At 37.6% G+C, this 21,576-nt stretch overlaps 1 protein-coding gene across 2 annotated transcripts; it reads left to right on the forward strand.

Moving 5' to 3' along the window:
- Positions 1 to 1,024: 1,024 nt before the first annotated feature.
- Positions 1,025 to 17,271, forward strand: LOC115431329 (sodium channel subunit beta-4-like). Of its 2 annotated transcripts, XM_030151602.1 has the most exons (6): positions 1,025 to 1,731; positions 1,771 to 1,911; positions 8,328 to 8,491; positions 8,613 to 8,832; positions 9,024 to 9,153; positions 13,813 to 17,271. In XM_030151602.1, exons 2-6 carry the CDS (start codon positions 1,818 to 1,820, stop codon positions 13,904 to 13,906), a joined length of 702 nt encoding a protein of 233 aa, XP_030007462.1. In that variant the 5' UTR covers positions 1,025 to 1,731; positions 1,771 to 1,817; the 3' UTR covers positions 13,907 to 17,271. The 2 variants fall into 2 exon arrangements, with proteins under 2 accessions (XP_030007462.1, XP_030007461.1); XM_030151601.1 differs by having other exon boundaries at positions 1,025 to 1,911.
- The last annotated feature ends 4,305 nt before the right edge of the window (positions 17,272 to 21,576 follow it).

Genomic DNA, 21,576 nt, shown 5'->3' on the forward strand with positions numbered 1-21,576 from the left:
GTGGCAGATGCAAAAATTGTCTCACTTGCCCTTGCTGCTGTCTACATATTGGACATGCATTGCAGAGATGGTCCTTCCTGGTGATTTGTGTGAAAACTGAGCAGGAAAAGGCTTAGGTGGTCGTCCTGTGTGGCTCTGACGGCGGTGATGACACTGGTCATGCGTTTGTCAACTGGCGCAGGAGGCATGAATCTACTGAATGAGGTCAGGCTGCACATTCAGTTTGTGAACTTTGCTGATCTTTAACAGCCACTGGCTTCCGTTGAAGGCTGAAATGGGATGATAAAATGTTTACTATGCTTGAATAAAGTACAGCAGGTTTTTTTTTAAAGCTCTGTGAAGGACACGTTCTAATATCGTATATGTGACCTTTAAGGTATTATAGCTCAGCTGCTTAGCTTCCACCTCTATGTATAAAAACTGCAGGTGCTGGCCACTTTAAATTACAAGGAAAAAAATGCTTTATTTAGGTGAAAGTCTGTATCTGTATCAAAATGAAACCAGTGATAAATGGTGAAAGGCCCTAAGTAGGCTACCAGCCAGCTGCTTGCAAGTTAAGCTGTGTATTTTGCAGATGAAACCTGTATTGCCTTCTTAAGAATGCTGTAACTAATGACTAACTGAAGAGCACATGAGTCATCTGATAGGAAAAACAGCAAATGTACAATATCAGATCTTGCCACCTCAATATATGCAACCGTCCATGCTCTTATTTTGATAAATGGAGGAGCACGGACTAAGACATGCATGAAAGTGGAGACAGGACTAAAGTATCCAGCAGAGACGGGGTTGTGGGGTGGGCAAGGCAAACAGCCCGTGTCCGACCCTGAGACTCTCTTGAGTAAGGCTGACTCAGCCATACTGTATGTGTGTGTGTGGCAGCAGTTATAGCCCCCCCCCCCCCTTCATATCCCAACCCCCTCCCCATTTCGGTCTATCCCCTCCTCCTCCTCTCTCTGTCTCTCTCTCCTCAACTCTACCTCTGCAGTACCTCTCTCGCTCATTCCTCCTTGTGCCGGCTGGAGATCTGCGCTTCTGCTTTTCTGCCTCGCTGCTGGCTGTGCTCCAGCATCTCTCTGTGCCTCTCTTGTGAGCCCACTCCACTCCACTCCACTCCAGCCTATGTCTCCCCCTGTGGGGACTGATAGCCAGCCTGCTTGCCTGGCTGTTGCTGCTGCTGCTACTGCTGCTGCTGTTGCTGTTGCTGCTGTCAGAACAGTGGAGCTGTCTGCTGCCACACTGCTACAACACTACCGCTCTGCCTCGCTTATGCCTTCTGCCTTTTGCCTTGCTGGATAATCACCAGTGAGTCTGCCGGAGAAAGCGACAGAGGACAGGAAGGCAGGGAGGGAGGGAGGGAGGGAGGGAGGGAGAGCGACACAGAGCCTCTACTTCATTCAACTGCTGCATTATCCTGGAGGTCTTTCCCTTTGATTTTCTAGGCTGCACAAGGAAGAACTGGACAGGAGGAAGCTCCCTTAAGGAATTTATCCTCCTCTCTCTGTGCTTCCTCCCTCTGTTCATTCCTGGGACAGAGTGCAGAGGAGGAGAGAAGAGGGAGGGACTGAAAGCAGGACTTCAGTCTCTGCCTTCAGCTGCACAGCTCAGTGTCCCACCTCGCTCACACAGACAAACACACACTGACATACACATATTCTCCATAAACTGGACTCTCAGACTGAAGAAACTGGCAGAGACACACACAACAGATTGACACTACACACACAGACATATACACACACACACACATACACACACACGTTCTGTGCTCAGAGAGACAAGATCACAGACAGACAGACGGACAGACAGGTGGTGTCATGGCGTCAGTGGACAGCACCGGTTCGAGTGTCTCTGGTCGGCTGAGATCAGGGGATCTACTTCATGCTGGTCTAGCAGTTACACTGCTACTGGGTGAGTTCTGCTTCTCTCTTTCCATTTACTGTCCTGTGATTTACACTCCCCCTCTGTTTATACACCACACCAGGACAAACTAATTGTATGCCACTGTCAAAAGAGGGGTAAATCTGTCTTTTCCTCTTTATGTTCTACTTGCCTCTGCACCATTACCTTCATTTTTTCAACTTTTTACTCCCTTTGTTTAAGCACAAATGTGAGTCTATGTGATTTTCAATAAATCCATAGCTTTTCTTTCTTTCTTTTTACTCAATACCAGTATCTGGAGCTCTGTTATTTCAGCTTCAGCTCACCTGTCTCATGTAAACCTTGCTCAGAAAACTCTCTTCTATTTTCACGCCTGCAGATTATAATCTATCTCATAAGTCACATTTACATGCTGCTGACATCAAGGTCACTAACAAACTTAACCTAAACTTGGCCATGAAGAATATCTGAAACTGAGCTGAATGAGTAAGTGGCTGCTAAGAGACTTCCTGCATGTCTTTAACAAGTCGAGTACAATCAATACAAAGAAAAACCATTTACGGGTTCTCAGTGCACATTAAGCATCTTTATAACCAGAGTATGAACACAGTGTGTCTGTTGAAGTGTGTGTTTCTGGGTGGCAGTAGTATTACTGATAGTGACGTAGTGGTGCAGTGGTGATTTGCTCATACACTCTCTGATTTTGTTGTTGTGTCCAATAGTGCCCCCACATCCCAACATCTCCTACAAGCTCACTGCTGGATGTTTTAGAGTTCACAGTTAAATACATACGAAATGTATATCATTTATACATAATAAAATCTTTCTAGCTTGTCGTAAATAAAAACATTATATTCAAAAACAGCTGATGGTCTGATTTGAATTTATTTTCTGGTCTGTTTTTCCTTCTTATGAGTCCTGACTAGGCAATTTGTAATAGTATGTCTATTACCTATTTATTCACTGATGTGACTGAAGTTGGAATTGCACAAGCTGAATGAATAAGCTTATTCTGAAAAACACATGGACAATAATTGTAATTATAAACATCCTCATCATCATCATCATCATACTGAATATAGGCAGTGGAATGTTGCATGCAAAATGTTATCACTTTCACTACTCATTTCAATTCACGTCACTATTCTCTCAGAAGATGACGGCTAGAATTGGATAACCTGATGACAAATATAACCCACTGCATGACTTTTACTACGTCACCCATCTTTAAACTGCAAACTCCTCTGTATGTACAATGGTGGTCTGAAAGCTGAAATTAAGAGCAAAAGAAGGCAAGGTTGTGTAACAAGCAGCCAGGCCATGATTTAGACAGATGTGTTGACTTTGAACAGTCTCTGTCTTAACGTTCGCTCAACCCTTACACGGAAAAAACCAAAGATGTCACACCCTCCACTGAACAAATCCAGCTGAATTAGATGCGATGCGGCTAACTGAGCTAACTGGGTAGTTTCAGATTAATGAAGGAAACATTCTGCATGACGTCCTTTGTGTTGAGTGTTGGCTTTAGCTGTGTAATATGGAGTTTGATGCCCGTCTGTATATTAAGTTGTACAGATATACCCGTGGGATAGTTGCTTTTGTAATTAGGTCACCTTTTTTATTTTGTTCTTAATTGCAATGAGATCCGGTAAAATCTAAACCATATAAGTGGTTCAAGCAAGGTAACATAATGACATTAGACTTATTATAAACTCACAATTTATATTAAAAAATGGATAAGTGTGGACATTTCTATGTTGACACACATCAGCATAACTTTATAGTTGTTAGTAGTTCTTACTTTCATATGAACTATTTTCCCAAATCGGGCTTAATTGAAGATATTTTCTTATAAAGTTAAGAAATATTATCATCCCTGTTGTTCTTAGTTTGATTCTTACTCACCATGTAACTCTTGATGTCCTGATAAATTTCTGTATTATACCCTATGATGTGTCATATGTACCATTATATCATCAGTTCTAACTTATACATGAAAGTATATTTTCTAATAGATTAAAATGTAACTTAAATGAATAAATTAATCAGTTTTATTCAATATTTGGTAACATTCTACCTTCTTTTTTTTAGTTTTTGATAGTTAGCAATCTTTTTTTTTTATATATATTGAACAATGAACAATTAAACAACATATATGTAATAATATTACACCAAAGTAGGATAAAAAATAAATAAATAAATAAAAAATAGTCACACTTCACAAAATATTTAACATTTTCAAAATGTAGATACAAATGTAGGTAAAATAAAAAAATGAATCAAAATAAAATAGAAGAGCTCAAGGTATAAAAATATAAATTATATAAATTAAATAAGATTATATACTTGACATAGTCCCCTTGTTTTACTCGCTTTAGAATATATAATGTTCTTCAAACAACCTAAATAATTGGAAAAAAGTGCTTTAAAAACAATAATGTTCGGACGCTGGCGTGCAAATTTAGTGCAACGAATGTGAAATTTAGTAAATGTTACTAAAAGGTTTATGATATATGTTTTTCTGGATTTATTTTATTAATTTGTGAAATGCCAAATAAAACATGTTGAAAGTTCATTTTACATGAAGGGTCAAGTTTGGTGTTTATGAAATGATTTAAATCAATCCAAAATACATGCGAGTAGGTGCAATCCTAAAATAAATGACATGTTTCCTTTGTGTTGCTGCAAAAAGAACATAGAGTATTCAAATTTTTCTTGAATTTTACTTAAAGTCAGCTTTCTTTTACACATGTGTTGAAATCTTGTGCATCACTGATAATCTCTGTCAAAACACTGAGCAATCTCTTTCTATAAACCCTTTGGTGTCAGGAAGTGGAGTGGGATCAGGGGAATAAGTCGGTTAAATTCCAGTCAAAACCAGGTGGATTAAGGAAAAACAAGCAGAAAATCTGAGAAAAATGTCCCCATGTATCTAAATTGGATATAAACTACACAACAATAAACTTTCTGATACAGTAATTTTCCAGGATCTAATGTGTGTAACATGACAGAAAATGCAACTCACCATCATGGAGATAATATTTACGTTACAGCAGGACAGCAGATACAAGCCTGGGGATGCTGGTGGGAAAGAAAATTCATAAAATACACACAATTGTCACTTCAACTCTGACATTGTGCTGTTTTCATCTTCTCCATTTTCACAAGCCTCATTCTGTTGTGCCATTTGTTGTATAAAGTATAAAATTATGTAACATTATTTTGGTTGGTGACATCTCTTTTAAGGCATCATTTTGCATATGTATTATAATAACAGTATGTCGATACTTTGTTTTGTGTGTGTACCAAATTATAGAAGTGTTAATGTGCTATCCAAATATGACACCACCTTGTTCACTCGCACCCACAGCTGTTAATTGAGCTACTTAGCTGCTACGTAATTGCCGTTCATTCACCTTGGAGAGGACGCCTCACTTTCCTTACCCCTCCCCACCCCATCCCTCATGACCCTTTCCATCTCCACCTATATTCTACCCCCTCTATAACTCCCACTCCCCCTTCATCTGTCTCCTCGTCCCCATCTATACACTCCCCTCCTTTCCACTAATCCTGTCACTTTTTTCTGTCTCCCTCTGAGAGGTAATAGTGTCCTCAGTCAGTTCTCTATGGGTTCACTCAGGAATACAGTACATTAACCCTTTAGTCTCTGGCCTAGTTAAAAAAAAATACACCTCACCTTGACAGGCAGCCAAGGACACACACACACACACACATACACTTGCCTTTCCTCCCATTAGGTTCAGTAATTCAGATATTGATGTTTCCCAACTGGGACAAAGAGATATTTGATAGTGATGCTAAAAATACTAGACATTGTAGTCTGTTACTCTGTATGTACACACACAGAAACACACCGTAGTACAGGCAAACAATGTGAACATACACAAGGGAGTCTGCACACATACAGACACACTGTGATGGCAAACTGTTATGATAGGAGAAGAGGAGGGGGTAGAGGGGAAAGGGATAGTAGAGTGCCAAGGTGTAAAACAAGGGAAGTGTGAGTTCTATTTATGGCCATGAAGGGGGATACTCCTGTCAGATGTGTAAGTGATCATCATGCAGACACACTTTGTAAACTTGTACAAGTTGTACAGATCATTCCCAGTAGCTTCTGTTACAATATCACTCCTATTATGACACTTAGAAGTCTAGCTCAAATGCATTGCTGCAGCAATTTATGACAGAGAATAACAGACATTAATAATGAATTAGAAGAGATCAGGAAAGTTCTCATATCACATCAATGCAGTGTTTTATATTTGTAGCACCATGTCCCATGTCTCTCCTCTTCTGTTTAGTTATAGCATCCCTAAGGAGCACATTTTTAAAGCATCTACGATTGACAGATGAGGAAAAAAGATCCTAACGCTGAAAAAAGAATAGGTGCAGCCCATATAAAAAAAAAGGAGAGAGAAACAGAAAAGAATAGAGAGCTTGAATGGCCTAAGTTGCTCTCAAATACAGACGAGACTAATCAAAATAACTACAAAGAAGTAAAAATATCAGAAAGAGCAAACAAGAGGAAAGAGGTGAAGCTGAGAAGATGGCAGAACAGAATCAGAGACTGTTTTGGTGTGTTCAAGAAAATCACAGTACACTGTTTATGCAGTATTCAGCATTTTGGCTGAAGCATTCTAGCACCAGGACATACAAGTAGGCAGAAAAAAACAGATGAAAAGAAAAAAATAAACAACTGCCATGTGCATCCTCCTAATCAATTTATCACAGGTTCAGTTTCTCATCTACTGCACAACACAATAACTTTAGACTGAAAATCCACCCCTTTATTTCTGCATAAGCTTATAATTTAGTTTCAGTAGTGTTGTCAAAAACTGACATAAGACAGGTAACAATGCACACAGAATTAGATGCTGGCAGCTCTTTATCCAATTTTTACATTTTATATTAATTAATTTTATTCAAAATGTACTACCTGTGAAAACCTATTACAAGCAACTTATAATCCTTATTTTATACAATATTAGAATTATATATTTATTTACCAGTAGAAGTTAACCCCAATAACTTTTTAATATCATTTTTTCAAATGTATAATGTGAAATTTGGCAGCAATCCCATCTGTGATTTCACTGGGCACAGATTATTTAATACCTAATCTATATTATAAAAGACAAGTGGCGTCTCTGTGCTTGCATGTACGTGTGTCTCAGGATTCACACAAAATCCTGAAAGAGCTGATTGCTGCAGTTTGGTATACTTAGTTATTTTTGGTCAAGGAACAGACTAGTGACAACCGCAAGTTGATAGGATCAATATTTTGGGAAATATTAGTTATTTTGGAATATAATAGCCTTACAATCATGTTGCCATACCCAGAATGCTTTGGCGGTGACTGCTGGACAAATGCGGTACAGCATCCACAAATACACAACAGCATAAAAACTACTACATCTAGAATTTGTGGATCCCTGCAGGTCAATGCCCTAGTAGTCAATAATAATTTTATCCAAAATTATATAAAGAAGGTGCTGTGGAATTATTACAGATATAAGTCCTTCACCACCATACAGACATACATGTAGTCTAGCACTGTTTACACCATGTAAAAGTGCAATGTGATCCAGAGCAGGTCAGTGTAAGAAGAGGGTTTAAAAATAGGCCTTGTGTGTGTGACACCAAAGCAACAATCTGAAAGTTACACCAGTTGTTAGTGCAAAACCCACATAACACATGCAGCACAAGCCAAAGCAGGACAAGATGAGCTGACTCTGTAGAAGTAAAAGAGTATGTGTTTCCTACTTTGTACGGCAATGTCACAAGATGTAGACTGTGCAAAATTAAAGGATTCATGTTCTTTGGCATCATTTCTGTGTCACTATCTCAGAGGAAGGCAGGACAGGACATCAAACTGCCCCTAGAAAGAGAACACATGATGTGTCAAACAGCCCAGATGGAAAACTACTACATACTTTTACTGTTGGTAGTTGTACTGATTTCTCAGAAGACAATTTCACATAGATATCCGGACGTTCTATCTTCAACATGTGGTTCGCATTTCCCCTTTGTTTATTGCCTTTCTACAATAATAAACTCTTTGAGACTTCAGTGGAACAGCTCAAAGTGGGAAGGGAAAACACATCTAGTTCAATGAATAAGTTCACTCCAGTTCTTTCAAGAATGGAGTCCAAAATTTGAAAAAGAAAAAAAACCCTTCATAACATAGTTGCAGCATTATAACGAGAAAGACTCTGAAAGTTATTCCACATCCCAAAGTACAAGCTGCTGGCAGCATCAGACCAACACAAACAAAAGCCTGTTGTTTAAAGCACAAAATCGAAGCATTCCTTCCATGAAGTGTTTTTTCTAAGTATTTAGCCAGTCATCTTAGAACTTTGCAAATGTTCTGACTATGATTTGAGTGTTGTATGTTATATTCAGTCCTTTTCAAACCCTCTGCTCAGGTGTATGGAGTGTTGGTGGATTGGAGGTCTCAACAGGGAAAGTGTCTTCAATTGAAGCAATGAACGGCTCCACAGTCTTACTTCCTTGCACCTACTCCTCCTGTATTGGCATTAAAAACCTGTACTTCAACTGGCACTATAATGACAACGGAACCATGATCAAGGTAAGTACATGTACAAACATAAACAACGTGGACATAATGAGTGGTGTGGAACTCAAGTTGATGCTTACTGGGCTTCTTACGTTTGTGTTCATCTTAACACAGTACATGTGTGTTTGTGTAGCTATGTCAAGCAACGATTCCAATTGAGGGTGTAGAGCCCAGGGTCAGTGTGAATCACGATCGTGTGGAGTTTGTCGGCTCATCAAAGAATAACAACATCTCCATCCTGCTGTGGAACATCACCTTTGAAGATGAAGGACAATACATCTGTTTCGCAAGGAACCCAAAAGAGAAGAATCGCAACCACAGTGCCATCTTCACTCTTAAAGTGGTGGACCAAAGTATGTGACATATGCAAACATTTATTTATAGTACATTAAATCTTGCATACAAAAATACCTTTTTTATCTAACTCATCTCTATGACATTATGTATGCATTCAGACAACAAAGAAGAGTGTCCTGCTGCTGCTATCTTTCGTCATCCTTTTCTTTCTCCCTCCAAACTTCTTTCCCTCATTCCCTGTTTTCAGTGAAGGAGGTTGACAATACTTTGACGGTCATCATTGTCTCGGTGCTGGGTGGAGTCATTGGCTTAGTTATCATTGCCATGGTGATAAAGGCTTTGGTTGCTCACTTCCTGCTGAAGGATGATGAGAAAAAGTAAGTAAATCACAGCCTCGTATTCAAAGACCACAGCCCATTCACCATGTTCACAACTACGGACTCTTGTTCTCTCATCATTTCACTATGACTAAAAAGCAACAGAGATTCAGATTTTATCCAAACCAAACCACATTTGCGGGAGTGAAACGTCCCTTGGACCACAGCATGAACCAGTTGGGTCGATCATCATAATTTCAACCATGATTCAGTTTGTGTAAACAAAAAAAAAAAAAAAAAAACATTTGGATGATCTGAACTGTGAGTCCAATCACAGCAAATAACACAAGACTGACAAATGGAAGACAGAAGATCAAACTGGGGCAAATTAACAACAAAAAACTCATATTGCCAGGACCTTAAAGATATACAGTGGAACGTCGCAGTACACATTTAATTCACTCTATGACCGTGCTCGTTTTGTGATTTTCTTATTTTACAAATCAGTTTTCTCCATTGAAATGAATTGAAATATAACAAGTGGTGCCAGGCACAACAAGCCCCGCCCCTTGCATGTGATGTAGCTTATTTTGGCATCAATCCAGCTGATGTCATCCTATCTATGTGTGTGCTGATGTTAGCATATCAATTGCCTCTATATATGTGCCAAGTCTGAGGTAAATTTAAACAAAATTAATGTTTTTATAGACATGTGAAATTTTGCCCATTGTAAATAAATGGGGAAAAAAAGATTTTGAAAATTCATCAAAAAATTTTTTTGAACTTTAACCTACTTTTTCCCAAAATGTAATGACATCTATTCTGGGTCACTGCCAATCTATAAACCCAATTTGGTATGAATTCAACTAATAGTTTTGCTGCTAAAATGTTAACATACAAAGAAACAAACTGAACTGAAAACAATACCCCTTACCTTCCCTTCAGGGGGTGGGGTAATTAATCTGTTCCAGCCCCCCAAAACAACCTCAAAACCACCCAAAAATCCTATTTTGAGGGTTTTTAAAAAGAGAAAAAGTGCAGGAAGAGAGAACATCACAATTAAAAAAACAAATAAACTGTTTTTTTTTAACTTATTCACCTTTAAGACAATCTGTGCGTGAGAAAGATGGTGGAACAGGGAGGAGGAGGAAGAGAAGGGTTATTCTCTGGAAGGAGAATCTCCATCCAGTGAAACATCAGGTAGAAGAAATTCAGGCATATCTCTCTCTGTTCACTCAATTTTGGCTTTTTGGCCTCACTTTCATCATTGTCCGCACTTGCAGGTCGTTTCATTAAATACCTATCCAGAGAAATCTGCTTCATAAAACGATCTGAAAATACACCAGACTATTCCCATTAGATAAAATAACGCACAACCTGAATTGAATTTGTCTAGATCATTTTTTTCAACATCAGAAACCTCTGTCCACTTCGCCAACATTTCTTTTAATTTACTCGAAGAGATCACCTCCTCCACAACACTGTCCTCATTTGGGGTATTTCATAATCTCCTCCTCCATCTGAATGCAGGTGCTCCTGAATATGAACTCAGACCTGTTTAGAGGAGCACCTGCTCGTACTGCAGATTTCCACTCATTTTTCAAGACAAAATTTCTTGAGAGCTGTGGCTCGTAAAGCGGATTTCTTGTACGACGGTACACTTGTAGCGTGAGATTCCACTGTACATAGAAACATGGACCAAAAGCATTCCTCCAAACGCACCACAGCTTCATCTTCTTTGGCTAATTTACTGCTACTGTCAAAAACTTTATACTAAGAAGGATCCAAATGATGTGAAATCAAATTTTTCACATTCAAAGACAACAAACTGTACATGCATATTAGTGCTAAACTGGTGCAATTTGGGATTCAAGCTGTTGTCAGAAAAGCACCAGAATTTTACCTTTATATTCACAACACCCTGAGGTCAGACACACTGCTGCCCATAAATGGACACTCAGCACATGTAGACGATGGCAGCATATACTAATCTGCACCTGAAACCTGGAACACTCCAAAACCATCTGAACCTTTCCATACTTTTATCATTTGGACAATTTAACCCTTTGATGCATGAATTATGACAACTTTAGTCAAGATTTTTTCCGGAGTGTTTTTATTCCTCTTTCCCCATAAAAAAAAAACAATGAGATTGAATTTTTTTAAATTAACCTATTTTTCATGGAGTTACAAAAATGTCCACTCATTTGGACACCATGTGTTTAATTTTTGAAGCAGATAAACATGTATTTAAAACGTAATATCCAAAAGTGATATACTGTGTGAAAACTATGAAACAAAAGCATTTTTGATGCAGCTAATCTGATGTTTTATCACCTTTTATCATACTCTAATACTAGTTCTTACTTACTTCATGGAGATAATATATATATGAAAAACTGGTAACTACAGTCTAATAACAATTAGTAATTAATTTACACCCAATCATGTTAAGGGCGACACGGTGGTGCAGTGGTTAGCACTCGTGCCTCACAGCAAGAAGGTCCTGGGTTCGATTCCAACACCAGTCGACGGGGGGTGGGACCTTTCTGTGTGGAGTTTGCATGTTCTCCCCGTGTCTGCGTGGGTTCTCTCCGGGTACTCCACCCACAATCCAAAGACATGCACTGATAGGTTAATTGGTTAATCTAAATTGTCCATAGGTGTGAATGTGAGAGTGTTGTTTGTCTCTATATGTTCAGCCCTGTGATGAACTGGCGACTTGTCCAGGGTGTACCCCGCCTTCGCCCCTATGTAGCTGGGATAGGCTCCAAGCGACCCCCGTGACCCTCGTGAGGATAAAGCGGGTTCAGAAAATGAATGAATGAACAATCATGTTAGTGCAGATCAGGTTTATCAAGAACATAAAATTACAGTAATGGTATGAATTGCAGTGTATGGGATGGTCGATAAGCGTCTGTGTTGGCTGATATGCAACTAAAACAACAAAACGCATGAATATACAAGAAAACAGCTGTAGAATAGCTGTCCACTGCAGTGATCAGTATGCATGACAGGGTTAAATCCTTATTCACTTCTTATATTACCTCCAGCTGCTCCTGTTTTTAAGTAGACTTCTCTGGTTTTAATTTGTCTTTGTTACTTTTACTTTTTGGGATTTCTGGTATTGTATGTTTCAGATGTTTTGTTTTGTCTTGGCTATATTGTAAATGAGGTTGTGTCCTCAGTATATCTCTGAGTTTTTTGTTTGTTTTTTTTCTCAACTTTTATTTATTTAGTGCTAGACAAATATTGTGATGGGGTAGCAAAAACAAACAGACCACAAAAAAAAAGTTCGTAAGACATGGACATTAGACAAAACAAAGACAGGTGCAAACAGAGGGCTATTTACAGGTGTGTTTGTTTGTGTGTGTGCGTGCGTGCATGCATGCATGTGTGTGTGTGTGTATATGTGTGATTATTTTTGGCTATTTTGTGCAAGATAGGCATATTCAAGAGGAGACAGAAGAGGGACTAAAAACAAAATTGATAATCTAGTAAGTACAAGGGTCAAAGGCGAGAAATCAGTAAAGGATTTTAAATAATGGTACAGAAAGAAGCTTAAGGGAAATAAGAGGATAGAAAGAAAGGAATATATAAGGGATATATCTTTGAGTGTAAATAAAGGTTATGAATGAATCTACTCCATGAGAAACCATAACTAACTGGACAAAGTGTACACAAAGTGACAAAAAATGAACTTTGGGTTCGACTTTCAGGTGTGAGACCATCCATATAGTCTATACCACAGGTGTCAAACATGTGGCCCGGGGGCCAAAACCAGCCCGCCAAAGGTTCCAATCCGGCCCGCGAGATGAATTTACAAAGTGCAAAATGCAAAAATTACCCTGACGATATTAACAGTCAAGGGCATCAAACTCAAAAATAACAGCATAATAACCTAGAAATAATGACTCCAAATTTTCTTCTTGGTTTAATGTGAAAAAAATAATATGACAATATGCCTATAAATAACGGCAACACTAATTTTTTCTCTTTGATTTATTGGAAAGAACATTAAATTCTGATATCCTTTAACAATAAAATGTCAATAACCTGAACAAATATGACAACCTGGAATGTCTAAAGAAAAAGAAGTGCAATTTTAACAATATTCTGCCTATTTTGTGTCTTGGTAGATCTGATTTGTATTGCACATGTATAAATCAAGTTGAGGCATAATATTGATAAAATTTTATTTATTTTTCTTCAAAAAATTCAGTTTTTTGCAGTTATTCACATCTTTTTTGTTTTGGATCGAAATAGTTTCACCATTTAATGTTATTTTTTGCACTAAAAAATTTGGAGTTGTCATTATTTATAGGCTATTATGTTATTATTTTACAGGTCCGGCCCACTGGAAATCAAATTGGGCTGAATGTGGCCCCTGAAAGAAAATGAGTTTGACACCCCTGGTCTATACTTTAAAGTCACAGACATGCAGCAGCAGTTAAACAAACTCAAATACTCAAAAATGTCACACAAGCTTTCATTACCCGCAGGCATTTTGGATGCGGCACAAGCTGTCAAGTTGGACAGGTTATTTTTTTTATATTGTTTCTTTGTAAAAGCCTCCCAAATAAATAAACCATCAAAAGAGTGAATGCTCACCTGCAGAAGCCATGCAGTTTACAGACAGCCTGTATCACTGCCATATTCATCCCTCAGTGGGTGTTGTATAAGTTAAGTGCTAATTCTCCATTTCTTTATCCCCCACAGTAAAGAGTGCCTGGTGAGCTCGTCAGGGAATGACAACACAGAAAATGGACTTTCAGGAGCCAAAGCTGAAAACAAAGGGACACCAAAGGCATGAGCAAAATGCAAAGTATGTCTGTATGTTTGTATATATGTTAGACAAATGTACACGTTCAGAGGAAATGCTGTTATCAGTGGACTGTTTTATCTTACTAGTGGCTAACAAATACATGTAAATGTCTATTTTAAATCATGCTTGAAGTTTGGTAAGTGTGAACTGTGCACAGATCTGGATCACTTTGACCTACACGGCAGCCCATTTGTTGCACAGCGTACAGCCAGCGTAATCAAATCCTACTCTACATGTTAATAGAACCTGACGTTTTATCACCAGTAGAGCCCAACGTCGATTATCTTTGCCCCCCATTTGATATACTTGGTAGTTTTGGAATATAACTGCATGTTATTACTATTACTGAGTACTATAAAAAAAAAACTGCCCTCCAGTTGATTTTATTTTTCAATAGTCAACTGTCCACTAACAGACTCAGTTGCCAAGATGTTTCTGATACATAACTGGAGCAGCAGTTATGGGGCTCTGGTGTAAACCTCAATGCCAAGTCAAACCTGGACCCAAACAAACCTGGCCAGTGAGAACAAAAAAAAAAAAAAAAAAATTCCGATGCCATGATGGGATTGCCTATACCTGTCTATGAACTGCCATGATGTCAACTAAGAACAGCACAAAACTGCTCGCAAGCTTCTGACTTTAAACTGCGATACGGCAAATAGCTGTCTGTTTATTCTCAAATGTTCTGCCATGAACAAAACTTTTACATACAGATAAGAGAGTGAAAAAGGTAATGAACAGGGAACATAGTTTAGTTTCAACGTATATTTAATAGATAAGTTTTTAAAGCTGCATTTTAACATTTAAATATCTGACTGAACGGTACTTCACAAACTAATGTTGGATTGCTATAAGGGTCTTTTTTCAGGCCTTTTGACTTGACCTAAATATCAACCTTAACCACTGCCATGCCAGCCTGAACTTCAAGTTACATGTTTACCACTGGGTCCACATCTGACACACATCTGAGGTGATGGGTTCATTGATGTCGATGGCTGACTAAGCTGACAACTGGGCTTCCCACGGTGACTGAAGGATCCAGTTCTGCACAGTTTTTATTTATTTTTTTTTCTTTTTTGTTTTGCTTTAGATGAAACACAGGTGCCTGTTTTGCTTCTGCTCCCTCTGCTGGTGGGAGGATAAAAACACAGAAAATTTATAAAAAACCCAAACCCTCCTCAAAGACAATCCCCAGACTCCCCAGCTCCCTATAGAAAGGAATGAACTTAATCATGCTGCTTCTGACTAATAACCAATGCATTTTTAGCATGTGCGCATTTTATATAAATTCATGTAAGTATATGTTGTCTAGCACCACGATACAGAACCATGTCTGTATGTCTCCATATTGTCCCATTTAACCCTTCACTACAACCTTAACTGACTGAAGCACTGTCATTGCTTGAAAAGTACCTCCTAAAACGGCTACCACTTAAATCCACCCCTTTAACTAGGTCAGGTTGATCAAAGGTTCTTCGCCTTTTAGAATAAAGGCCTGTATAAACATGTGAAATACATTAACACCCATTGAAATTTATTATTTACCTTACAATTGTAACATGCAACTGAACAAGTGTCAGACAAGATTAAGACATTAGCACTTTTGCTACAGGAATCAAGGGGAGAGAGGAAAATGTGCAGTTCTCTGATTACCAATATACAATCCACGTTTCTGCATTCGTACGCAGACTCTAACTGACTAAATAAATCCAATACTTGTCACACAGGTCAGTTGATACTGCCTCAGTGATACAGGTAGCACAGCACTGGGACAGGTCACTGTTAAAGAATGTAAAGACTCTGTCAGGGAATGCAAATATATTGTCTGAAATGTATATATTTAAATTCACTACAAAGATGTTGATATAATAGTATTATTACCAAATGAATGTGTGAATATCCCAGTGGGATAAAGGCTGACTGTCCTTGGCTGGAAACAGATAGTTTGACAACTATCTTCGCTCTGTGTCACAAAACAAACAGAAAAATCCTAAAGTGTTATGCTCAGTTCCTCATCACTCAGATCTAATTTGCTTGTGAACACTTTCTGTAATTGTAAACATGAGAATTTAAGATTGTAAAATGTTGGCTGTCTATTCTGAATACTACCAGAAGCTATGAATGCTGTTTATTTTTTTAATCTAAGTTGAGTATAGTTTTAAAAGGTTTAGTGGAAGTTAGTGATTGAGAATAGGAACCCAAATATATTATATAATTGTATTTACGTGAACTTTTATGTCAAATATGCTTAAATGTAAACACCAACCTAAACTATGAATAAGAAGAGTCTTGGTTACACTACTTTTACTTCTTCCCTGTTACAAAACAAGAGCTGAGATACCGAGACGACAGTAGAACAGGCTGAGTATGTGACTCGGGGTCACCTCTGTGAAATTGGCAGACATGCCCTGTCACACCCTCACACATGACTGGGATGACTATGACAGCTGAACTGAGCGCTACACACCAACATGTGCACGTAAACACATGCCTACACATATTTACATATTAAGAGCTACTTTGATACCAGAGTGTAGTACACTGGCCTTGCATACAAACAATACAGCACTTTACCACTGTTCAGGGTGGCTGCACAAAACAGAAAACCATAAAAAAGTGACTTCACAGTCATAATTTACTTCATGACATATTTTAAGAGTTGACAAAAAAAACAACATCTTCACTTTTTTTAATACTTTGACTAAGTACCTGACAACAGCATTGTGTCAAAATTGTTTTATAACTGTCGAACTACATTTTTGTCTCACTGGAACAGCGCTCTGTGTGGCAAGATTTTATTTTATTTTTCTAACTGTTCACTTCTGTCCGTCTGCTGCTCTCTGAAACTGGAGTGCATTTCCCTTCTTGCTTTCAATGGAAGCAATAAGACAGACATCAGATTATGCAATAACCTGTTTTATGGCACTTTATAGATGTGTCTGGACTGGCTGTGATGGATCTGTCCAAGGCACTGTTCATTGTATGTATCTACATAGTTATAGTAATGTATCTGGGTTTGACTAATGTATTGCCATTAGGCTCTTATATCTACTGTACATTAGACAGATTTATCTGTAATGGATCAATCTATATTAGGTCCCATTTACACTTGGCATAAAATTTCCTGTGCAAATGAAAGATATATCAAGAACTGTGAAGCGTGAAGCTACTTTATAGACACGTATGACCTCTCCCTTTTATTTCCCAAGGACGACTCCACAGTAAATTTTTGATAATGTCTGCAATTGAATATTCATGTACTTATATGAACACCAACCAAGGTGTGTAACCATTGACAGGAAATCAGAAAATCTATAATCACATAAGAAATAGCTGGAGGAGTATGGAAAATTTATAAAATAAATTAAAAAAAACAGTAATTTTAACATGTACTTTGAATTGTATGACAGTATGAACATAAGAAATTTCATGCTTTTTCAACTCAGTTCCATTTCATTTGAAAATATCTCTCCAGTCTTTACATTCAGACCTGAAAAACAGTTAAGAAAAATACATATCAGGAGAAACAAAAGCTAAAAAGGGGTGCCAGGCACAACAAACCCCACCCCCTGCACATATTTTGCTTATTATAAGTAAATGAGTAGATTTTAAAAATTCATAAAAAACTGTGAACTTTGACCTACTGTTCCCAAAATGTAATGAAATCTACTCTGGGTCACTGGCAATCTATAAAGTCAGTGTGGTATGAATTCAACCAATAGTTTTGCTGCTACAGACATGTGAAATTTTGCCCATTATAAGTAAATGGGATTTTTTTTTTTTTTTTTTTTGATTCCAAAAAAATTTTAACTCTGACCTACTTTTCCAAAAAATTTATGACATGTATTCTGGGTCACTGGCCATCTATAAATCAAATTTGGTATGAATTCAACCGATAGTTTTGCTGCTAGAGTGTTAACAAACAAACAAAGAAACAAACAGAACCAAAAACAATACCCTTTACCTCCCCTTTGGGGGGCAGGTAATAATGAGTTAAAATAACTAAATAAAAATGTGAACAGCTGATCACAGCCATGATAAGTTTATTGTCCTACAGGAACCAGTTTGTCAAAAAGTGTATGAGAAAATTATTGACATGTTTAATAACAATGTTCCTCAAAGAAAAATGGGAAAGGATTTGGATAGTAAGGATATGGGTATGAAAGAATAAGGGTGAGGTGAATGTACTGCAGTGTGAAAGAGCAATGACACATGCCGAAGCTGGACACCAGTGATCCGTTGGAGATGACACCACACCAACAACCTTCATTTATCTACAGCTGATAAAACCACATGAGTCAGAGTTACAGACGCAAATGCCACTTTTATAGTATTTTTGTCTTTGGTTCAAAGCACATGGCATCCATTTCTTCCCAAAAAGACTCAAATACAGGTTGGCCTGAGCACAGTCCACATTTCCACATGTTTTAGGACACCATTAACATAAGACTCAGTAAAGTGTGAACTGGTATTTGTGGTTGTAACTCCATACTGATGAGCTTGACCGAGTCTTTTCTACTGTAATCTGAGCAAATGTGGTTTTGTCAGCTGTAGATGAACAGTGTCTAAGGCATCAGAGATCACAGTATTCAACTTAGGTTTGTGTTCTTAGTTTTTATGCACAGAAATACTTTCAGAGTCTTTGAATGATTTAAATCTGTTTATTATTTGAAGTTTAAATATCCAAATCCCCTCCTATCGTTCTCTGATTTTAAACATTTTGATAATTTTGTCACTTATCCGCTGACAAACGGGTGATCCTCTGTCCATCTTTGCTCCTATAAAACGTAAAAGTAAAACATAAATCATGTTCAGTTTTTTTTTTTTTTTTTTAATTCTACTCATTATTAGTCCCAAATTGCTCCTGATTACTTTTTTTTATTGAACATGCTCAAGTCCTGACTGTCAGGAGTGGATGTATATCGACAAATGAACTGAAGTTAACCTGATAAAACATGAAGCATGTTGACCCATACTGTTTGTCAAAGTTCATTTTAATATAGCTGCTTTCTTTTTTCATTTGCATTTTCCAGAGTCTTTCAACTGTTTCTTATGTCAGGTTGTATTTAAGTCAAAAGACTTGTACAAAACCAGACACATTTGTTGTGAACATATCAGTACATTTGCACCAGATAAATAGGATTTAATCCCTCTGTATCTACACTTACCAACCACCCTGATGTAAATAAGATCGTACAATGACACAGTGAATGTGTGTACCTTATTTTAATTGAGATTTTATTTCTGGGTATAAATGGGATAAAGATTGATCTATATTGATAGAGTTAAGGTAAAGACTTGTGGTGTAGGTTACTATTTGTGAGTGCTTTGGAAAACTGTGGTAGCTACTAACATTGTAACTCTATCTGTACAGTGTTAGAAGATACGGAATCTTTGATGTGATGATGTGTTGAACTGTGAATGTTATGAGGAAGCTGTACACAGCAAGGTGCTTCCTTGTCCAACCATTCATGTTATTCCTCTGTAAAGAGGGTGCATATATCCAAAGTCTTCCTGTAGGGAAAAGCAATATTGTGGAGTCAGTCTGTCTGTTACTGAACATTTGTTCTTCATAACAAATAGGTGGTTTCATGTAGGGATTGTGATGCACAACTCTTACTAACAAGGCCATATCTGTCCACAGGTCCCAGTGTCTGTCATACACCTTTTTTCTGTCATTTCCAAATTGATGTCCCTGTATTATGTTATGCGGCCCATCAGACCTGCCTTATAATCTTTAGGGTGGATGGGATACTCCCCTCTGACTTCTCTCTCAGACTGAATCTCATGAACAAAGTATCAAAGTAAAATTTCTGTATGCAAACAAGCAATAGTTATGTAAGAGTGCTGTTCTGTTTTGAGGAAGGCCGGGTACAATATATCCAAGTGAGACTAACTAATTGCTGAATGGTTTAAATCAAATACTAAATTTATCAATTTGGTGTAAAACTTGAATGCAGTTTAGCTTTAGATTTTGGAGAAGTTGCCTTCATTTGGCCTTGACATAGTACTTGGGTTGTGAATCACTATAAAGCATTGGCTCAGTTCTAACATACTTTCTGTTCTCACAAAAGCGCCTCTGTACTTCCTGACCTTCCATGTCTTTAACAAAGAAATATCTGTCCGAAACCTTACATGAGTCTTAAGGTCGGCCATCTGTTTGCAGTGATTGCTGCAGTACTGAGTCTGCCATGTACAGTGTAAGATGCTCCTCTGCAGTGGCGCAATACAGCATAATAAAAAAAAAAAAAAAGGCAAATGATTGCCACCTAGTGGTAAATGGCTAGCACATCAAACAAATGTCACTTAACAGGTGGCACTTCAATATTTATGTATTAGATGAAAACAGAAAAAAACATAATCAAATAAAGCTAGAGCAAAATTATAATTTTAAGCAACAGTGACTTAAAAAAAATGCTATTTTAACTGTTCAAACCATGTTTTATTATACACAGTGCTATGCTTTAGCTAATAGTAGCTCATTCATGAGTCATTTAAATCACAGTGCACATGGAGGATGACATATACTTGCAAGTTTATGTTTAATCTGCTGTTAGGAAAAAGATATATATGAAAAAATTTGTACAAATATGGATCCGCCATCTAAAAGCTCACAATGACAACTATGGAGATTGACAAACAGTAATGGGTAGTTTCAGAATTCTCCATTAATATAGAAAAGAGATCTCTGAGTTACCGATACAGTTTCTTAGAGTTAGTATTGCTCTTACTGCCAGAGCGGCTGAAACTCATACTGCCAATCCAAGAGTCTCATGTCTGCTGTTGTAACAACACTATTACAATGACACACAGCTCATATAGTACACTTACACTACTAAAGTATGTTGTATTAATGTTCATCGCTGTATTTATGGCATTTCTCTACTAAATTGTATATGATAATGCTCTATACTACTTCCGTATTTCTAGTGTCTGAACTTCACACTGCCAAGCCAAGAGTCTAACCACATTCCACATAGGCCAACAGATCCAACCACTGATCTGATGTCAGTATAGTTCAACAGAAATGTTAACTTCACCGCAGTCCTGATGAAGGAAGCTGGAAAATAAATGGAAATGATGGAAGAATGTTGATATTTTGGAATGATCACAACTGATTTCAGTATGATCATTCAGAGGTGGTGAATTTTACTATTAGATGTGCCAAGTATGAAGATTTTGTGACTTACTGAGTGTCAGGATTATAACACACACCTTTAAGTCTAGAAAGGTATTATCTCGGCCAGATAGAGAATTGAATAATAAGCACAGACTGACACTGACTTTTCAACATTTTATCACTGCAGAACTGCATTTTTTATTAGTTGAACGTTTTATTTACATATCCAGCTGCTGCCAGTCTATCCTAATCTAGATAGCCAATTCATATCTGCACATTTTACCTTAAACTATTCAAGACCACTGACATTATACAAAATACAGTAGTTTATAGTCAAAGTGTACAAGCTGAAATGCAAATTCCTATTTTTTTTTTTTTTTTTTGGCTTACATTTGCGAAGTTTATCTCAATACACAAACTCACATACACAATAAAAGAAAAAAACAAATATGCGACCCCAGATTTCCTGGTCAATTTTCTTCTGAATGTTCAGCTGTTTGTCTGTGTTTGTGACCATGTTGCTCATGCTCCCTTCATG

The sequence above is a fragment of the Sphaeramia orbicularis genome, chromosome 13 (genome assembly GCF_902148855.1).
Source record: "Sphaeramia orbicularis chromosome 13, fSphaOr1.1, whole genome shotgun sequence".
NCBI classification, from domain to species: Eukaryota; Metazoa; Chordata; class Actinopteri; order Kurtiformes; family Apogonidae; genus Sphaeramia; species Sphaeramia orbicularis.